This window comes from Myotis yumanensis, unplaced genomic scaffold (genome assembly GCF_028538775.1).
Source record: "Myotis yumanensis isolate MYYU_CA2020_CCGP unplaced genomic scaffold, mMyoYum1.0.hap1 SCAF_3, whole genome shotgun sequence".
NCBI classification, from domain to species: domain Eukaryota; kingdom Metazoa; phylum Chordata; class Mammalia; order Chiroptera; family Vespertilionidae; genus Myotis; species Myotis yumanensis.
In genome coordinates this window covers 125507190-125514406 of record NW_027223754.1, presented here as the reverse complement: position 1 = coordinate 125514406, position 7217 = coordinate 125507190, and the positions used below count along the sequence as shown (strand labels likewise).

The following is a 7217-nucleotide window of genomic DNA, read 5'->3' as shown; positions in this document are numbered from 1 at the left end:
GATCCCTGGGCGCCAGCCCTGCAGCAAATCGCAGAGACACGAGCTCTGCGGACTGCAGGAACCGAGGCTCATCGCCCAGCACCGCCCAGGCACGCGCGTAAGAGAGCCCCCCCCCCCCCCCCCCGCCGCCCCCGCGACCGTCCGCTCAGGTGAGCCGGGGCCGCCCGGCTGCAAGAAAGAGACTGTGGAACGGACTGGAGGAGAGGAACCCGGCCAGGCAGGTGCCAGAGACCGCCCGCGGGAGGGAACTGAGAGCCGCCAGCGCCGCCTAAGGAGCCGCTGGATGCCTTCTAGGACCTGAGCCGAGGGCACCGCCTCCGGCCCGCTCCCTCCGGCTGTTGGGCGTGGGCACCCGGCGCTGGGCTGGAAAGGGGCCTCCCCCACCCCATTCAAGTGTCCTGCCGGGAGGGGCCTTTTTGGGGACACCCCTCCCCCGGTCTCTCTGGCGCGCTGCTCACAAAATGCGCGGCCTGCAGGGTCGCGTGCAGGGGCAGAGGGGATAGGAAAGAGAAATCCCCGCCGAAGGGCGAGGATGTCTGTTATTCGCTCGACCCCGGCTCACCCCTGGCACGGGCTTTGGTCGCCAAAACGGGGGCGATGGTGGCCGGGGTGTTTCGCGCGTCGCCGAACCACCCTGAGTGTGGGGTCAGGGGAGGGCGGGATCCCGGGCAGCCGCACCGCGCGGCCCCACTCCCGAGCGCCCAGAGCCCGCCTCCCCCGAAGCCTGCGCAGTAGCGCTCTAGCCTTTTTGAAGCTGTAGCCGGGGCCGCGGTCACGTGGGGCGAATTCCTGGAAAGTTCCTGGAAAGCGGCCTCCGCAGCAGGCGGGCGGGGCGCGCGGAGCGCGAACGGAGGAGGGAGGTGGGGAGCCCGGGAGGTGCGTGGGGCTGGGGAGTCGCGCGCACACGCCGCTCAGGGGACAGACGTTTAACTCTTGCCAAGTCTCGCCGCCGCCGCGGCTCGCGGGCCTTGGGCTTCCCCTGAAGCATGAGCCTCCTCGCCCGCCGCCACTGGCGCAGCGCGGGCCGCGGACAGTGCGCACCCGGGCTCCCGGCGCCGCGTCTCAGGATCCTCTGTGCCCGCAGAGACAACCGAGGAGCTCGGGCGGAGGCTGGCGGCAGGTACTGGTCCCGGGAGCCTGAAGGCTGCGCCTCGGCGGGGTGGCTGGGGAGGGCACCGGGGCACCGCCGCGAGCGCCGGGCGGCCTTGGCTTCCGCAGTTTAGAGCCGCCTGGGGAAGGGAGTGCGAGCCGCGGTTCTGCCCCGCTGCCGGGCACTGCTGCCGACTTTCTCCGTTTCCTTCCCGGCGTCGGGAAGTCTCCAGAGCTTTTTTTTCTTCTAAACTGCCATCCAAATTAATAATCCTCCTAATAACCTGATCTCCCGCTCCTCCCCACCCTCCTGCCTCCCGCCCTGGCTCCTTACTCCTCCCTCTGTCCTTCCCACCTCCTTGGTCGCAGCCGGAGGGAAACCCTGCAGCTGCCCGGGGAGGGAGAGGGGGTGCGAGCGCAGCAGCGGGTGTCGGAGCCGGGGGTTCCAGGCGATGATCCCCGGGGCTAGTGTTTGCCCGCGGCGCTGAGAACTCGGGCTGCCGCTGCAGATCTCGTCGCATCCCCAGGCATCTCGTTCCCAAATTAAAAGTCAACAGGGAAAACTCGGCGGATACCCCTCCTTTCTGGGGTCCCTCCCAGCTTCCCCGCCCCAGGTCCGCTGGGGAGGCTGCCGGGTGCCCAGGCGGCGGCCGAGGCCGAGGTAAGGGCTCAGCTTTGGTTGCCTTGCAGGTCCAGCGGCTCTCGGTGCCGCCGGCCCGGGCCCGGGCTCCGAACCCCCGCGGAGGCTTCGCGCTCTGGTCGATTCCTCGACAGCGCCCGCGGCGGCCACAGCAGCAGCAGCAGCCGGGCTCCGGGAGCGGCTGCCACGGCCGGGGCGGCGCCCCCCACCCTTGCCCGATGAGGAGGGAGGGGAGCTAGGCCGCCTGCGGGCTGGGGGTGCGGCTACTCGCGCGCTCGGCGCCCCAGGCGGGTGGTTACGACCCCAGGATCCCCGCGGCGCCGTAGGGCGGGGAACCGGGTTCGTGCCCGCACTTTCTCCTGGGGCTCTCCGGGCTGTGCGGAGTGTGAGATAGGAGTGCAATTTTGGGAGCTCTCCTGTTTTTGCCTTTAAACAGTTTTTTCACGTGCCCTTGACTCGGGCATATTTTACCACTGTGCCTGCAGGTGACTCTTTGCTCTTCCATTGGGCTTGCCTTCGATTTCCGAGAGCTGCCCTGGGCGGGAAGACACCCGGTTCCCCACCCTCATCCTGTCCGCCCCCCCCCCCCGCCCCCCTGCCCCTCCCACTCTTCAACTCTGGCGTCTCGGATCCCGGCTCTCTCAATCCTTCTGTCTCTCGAGCTGGGCCTGGATGCTTGGGGTTAAATGGTGCAGGAGCGTAGACGCGGAGGAGTCCCCGGGATTTTCCACGTCGCTCTCTCCCCACCCACACCCCAGCCAGGGGTCCAGGTCCGACTGACCCAACCCCACCCTTTCTCTTTGCAGACAAACTGAGGGTGACCGCGCCTGCGGGGGACTTTGCCATCTGTCCACCAGGACCTGGGGAGGAAGAACCAGCAGCTCCCCATCCCCTCCCCCTCCACCACCATTTTGGATACTCCGCAGGGACGTGTTTTGGGGTTCCCACTGACTTCCAGGAAGGACGCGTGCCCTTCTCTGACCCCTGCGCGGACGGCCACCTGTGTTTGCCGCGGTGACCCTTTGCCCATGACCCTGCGGTGCGCCGAGCCCTCCGGGAATGGCGCGGAAGGGACGCGGAGCCAGTGGGGGACCGCGGGGTCCGCGGAGGAGCCGTCCCCGGAGGCGGCGCGTCTGGCGAAGGCCTTGCGGGAGCTCAGTCAAACAGGTAGGGACCCGAACGGCAGCCACGCGTGCGAGAGGGGGCGCCTCTCCAAGGACACGGCTGGGGGCTCTGCTGGCGGGGAGCGCAGCTGGGAGGTGGGGACGAGCTGGGAAAGCGAAGAATGAGATGGAGAAACGTCCCCTCCTTCCCGTCCCCGCCTCAGAGCAGGGCACCGCGGAGAGGATGGGTTCTTGGGAATGCGAAAGGAAAGCGGTTCTGGAGAAACTCGGGCCTGAAGGAGGGCGCGGGAAGGGCTCCTTGGAAAATGCCCCTGAGGGCGCTGGAACCTGTAACTGTTTGCCGCGCTGCTCCACGGCTGGGGTCGGCACTCGGACCGAACCCGAGCTGGAGAAAGCTCCTGGCGCCTTCCTTCCCGCGGCTGCAGGGCGGCGAGTGGGCGCAGCGCCGCCCGCAGCTTCTGCCGCATCCGGCTCCCCGGGCGGAGCATCCGCCGCTGCCCGGAATCTTGGCGGCAAAGTCCATGGACGAGGAGTCGCCGGGTGCGGCCTTCGGGGGGTCTTCCAAGACCTGTCCTGCGCTGTGCGCGGCTCGCTGTAGCATCTGAAAGGAGAAAGGAGTGCGGGAAAAATAATTCTGGCAAACCTTTCAGGCTTACAACATCTCTGGATCCTAAAAGCTTACGTTTGGGGCAAAGTTGAAGTTTTGGTAGCGTTAGGAAGAGGGGACGCTTTCCTCACTCGCGGTGGTGCGCTTTTCCTGCGGGCCATGTGCTTTTCCCATCAGCTTGGAGGGACCGGCAGATTCAGGAATCCGAGCAATTTTTTTTGAGGGGGGAGTATTGTTAAAACTTCTTAAATGCAGAGTGCCTCTAAGTCATTTTTTTGCAAACGGAACGGGCCCGGAGATGGTGCAGGCAGATCATAGGGGATTGCTGGGGAGACCCACAGACAGTTGGAATTGGGTTTGAATTAGGGCAAAGTGCAAAAGATTACAAACTTGAAATGCTAATTATCATTTGGGGTTTCCCTCATTTCTCAATGACTGATAAGGAAGTTGTAATTGAAGCAGCCACCAGAAGCTGTTGTACCTAGAACTGCGTTTTTAAAACAAGTAAATAGCAGTGCTTTCTAGGGCTTGGAACAGAGATGCAGTCATGGACAGATTTGGGGAGACCAGGGGGACACCAACCATCCCAAAACGGTGCTTCTATTTTTCTCTCTTGGAATTCGTAGAGTTCAGTTTTCCACTTTTTAAGGGCAGAGCTTTTATTTTTACCTTCTGATTTATTTCTAATTTACTTTAAATCTTTTATTTCACTTGAGTGGTGCTGGAAGCATCATGCTTTGTCAGCCAGTGTGTCATGTTGCAAATATTCTTTTGTTTCATTCAGAGAAAATCTAGATACCGTAAAGAACAGCTCCAGAAGATTTCTTAAAAAAACAAACTGGCTCACACTTTGTGTTCATAAAATAACATGGACCCACATTTTCATTAAATTTCTACCAAAAGTATTTATGGTAGCCTCTGGTAAACTTTCACACACTTCTTTTTAGAGCTAGAAAAAAAAAATGTTGTCAAGTACTTGCCCCGTTTAAAACATTATAATAACAATTTTACCCTCTTTTCTTTTTCTTTTTGAACAAAACCCCAGGTTGGTACTGGGGAAGTATGACTGTTAATGAAGCCAAAGAGAAATTAAAAGAGGCACCAGAAGGAACTTTCTTGATTAGAGATAGTTCGCATTCAGACTACCTACTAACAATATCTGTTAAAACATCAGCTGGACCAACTAATCTGCGAATCGAATATCAAGATGGGAAATTCAGATTGGACTCTATCATATGTGTCAAGTCCAAGCTTAAACAATTTGACAGTGTGGTTCATCTGATCGACTACTATGTTCAGATGTGCAAGGATAAGCGGACGGGCCCAGAAGCCCCCCGGAACGGCACTGTTCACCTTTATCTGACCAAACCGCTCTACACATCAGCACCGCCTCTGCAGCATCTCTGCAGACTCACCATTAACAAATGCACCGGTGCCATCTGGGGACTGCCTTTGCCTACAAGACTAAAAGATTACTTGGAAGAATATAAATTCCAGGTATAAGTGTTTCTCTTTTTCTAAACATGCCTCATATAGAGTATCTCCGAATGCAGCTATGTAAAAGAGAACCAAAACTTGAGTGACTGCTCTGGATAACTACATGGAATTCTAAGAACAGCTGAATCAATCTAACCTACATGTGTGACTAGGTAGCTAGGTCAAGTTCCCTCAAATATGTTCACCTGAGAAATGCTTCCCTGCCTAAGGCTAAGACCAGCTGATCCTTTTAAGTTAAAAATTAAATGTCCCAAGTAAAGGCCGAAGTAACCTTTTGATCAGAATGCCTTGCCTTTCTGAGGTTCCTTTCTCTCTGGTTGAAGGTCCAAGCACCAGTAGTAGAGAAAGGGAGAAAGGACTCCACAGAGGAGAACTGAAGAAGGGGAAGGAACCTGACAGGCTTAGCTTCCATTTTATATGCCTGGTGATCCGAGTCTATTTTGGACATGTTATATGTTGCATTCTGTTGTTCCTGGGGGTTTTGTTGATCAGATATGCTTGTGAGTATTTATCCTTCATTTTATGCAATTAACCAAGTCAACCAAAAAAAAAAAAAATGACCATGAAATCCTGTATTTGTCTTTTTACTACATGTATGAACTCTTTCATGTGAACGCGTACTGTAGTAATCCATTTTAAGAGAGCCTTACTTCAGAAATATTTCAAACTGGTGCAAACGGAAAAGACTTTGTCTTTTTCATTAAGGCTAAAGACAAGAATGTCATGCTATACAGGTGCAACCCCATCCCGGTTAATAAAACCATGTAGATATAGACATTTTACCCTTTGAAGTATCTGTGTCCCAACCTGTTGCCATGGATTTTTTTGGAAATGGCTTTAGAAATTTCCAAGTTGTCCTTGAATTGTCTAACTATAGACATCAGCAGTTGTCTCCCTTCTACCATGTAGAAAACTTTGACTTAATTTTCTTCCAGATATAAGGGGATACCTGCCTGTTTTTCAAAGTGTTTATTTACTGCTGTTACTATTTGATTAGAATGTATTAAATAAATAAAAAACCCTGACTTTTACAAGTTGCACTTATATTACTTTGAATCGCAGAAAACTTATACTTTCATGAGGGTTGCCATAAAAACTTATGTCAAATGGAATAAGCCAGATATTCAGCAAGAAGTAAGGCCTTGCCCTTCTCTGAAGCTATGGGTCATATTTGCCTTTTGCGTTTTGGAAAGCATGGTTTAGAAACTACTAGACTTGCCAAGTGGCCCTTTTACAAGTTGAACAGGCATAACACTAATGCCCTTTGTATTTCTAAAAACATGGTTTAGAAACTACAAAAACGGATATATCCTAGTCTTACGGGTCGAATAGGCATAATACAAAATAAAGTTTTATGGCCATTTATCATTTATTTTTTTGCCACATAGGCTCATGACTGTTGCAAATGTACCATCTTTTGGTGTCCGGGCATTATTCATTTGCCACCTTAAAAAAATGTTCCTGCATAGCTACGTATAATGGTGTATCACTGGGAAGGTGAGCCTAGCATATTGTGTGTGTCCCAAGTGAATTATGCTAAGACAGAAGCATATAATTTGTGCTTATAAGTTATAGCAAAGCCTGCTTAAATATTTTCATGAAGCTCTTGAGAAATGGTTTTGTGCCCGTGTATTCAAACAGCAGAGCCAAACATGAAAGATCGCTAAGTGTCCTTAGGAAGAATTCATTTGTAGACTAAAAGTTAAAGAGCCTATACTTTTAGGGTCTGGTCGATGATCAGGGGTTAACCTTTTCATTAAGATGGTCGGGTTCTGTGCATTCCTTACTCTTTTTCTCCACTGAAAACAGTTGTTTGGTGTGGGATATTTGGCTTCTCTGACCAAACTTCCACACGGCCAGTGCCAAAGGGCTTTGTGGGATTTGTTCAACATCTTGCGCACTTCTGTTCTCATTGTTTCAAACACTCTGCCGTTATTGAGGGTTGGACACAGTAGTGGGACATGAGTACCTGTGGAACTGTGGAAAGTTCTGCATTATTGCTAGCAAGTAACTCTGAGAAAACCAGAGGACAGCAAAGACACCTCAGTGTGCTGTGGAACTGTTGCCTTACATTTCAATCTTCCCTATTTCAAGTACATTGATAAGTATTAGGGGCAGTCTCTCTCTCTCTCTCTCTCTCTATATATATATATATATATATATATATTGTTTTTTTCCAATTGCTAACATTTATTGAGTTTATTCTGTGCCAGACTCTTACTCAGCACTTTGCATGCATTATCTCATTTAATCATCACAT

The 7217-nt window shown here is 53.3% G+C and overlaps 1 protein-coding gene across 1 annotated transcript; it reads left to right on the top strand.

Annotated features, from left to right (window-relative positions):
* Nucleotides 1-925: 925 nt before the first annotated feature.
* Nucleotides 926-5977, top strand: SOCS2 (suppressor of cytokine signaling 2). The gene is made up of 3 exons (XM_070409578.1): nucleotides 926-1120; nucleotides 2536-2896; nucleotides 4506-5977. Exons 2-3 carry the CDS (start codon nucleotides 2758-2760, stop codon nucleotides 4961-4963), a joined length of 597 nt encoding a protein of 198 aa, XP_070265679.1. The 5' UTR covers nucleotides 926-1120; nucleotides 2536-2757; the 3' UTR covers nucleotides 4964-5977.
* Nucleotides 5978-7217: the final 1240 nt, after the last annotated feature.

Excerpts from the sequence above, each read along its gene's own strand:
- SOCS2 (XM_070409578.1), top strand. The coding sequence starts at position 2,758 with ATGACCCTGCGGTGCGCCGAGCCCTCCGGGAATGGCGCGGAAGGGACG. Across the intron at positions 2,897-4,505 it reads GCGGGAGCTCAGTCAAACAG|GTTGGTACTGGGGAAGTATG; the intron begins GTAGGGACCCGA and ends ACAAAACCCCAG.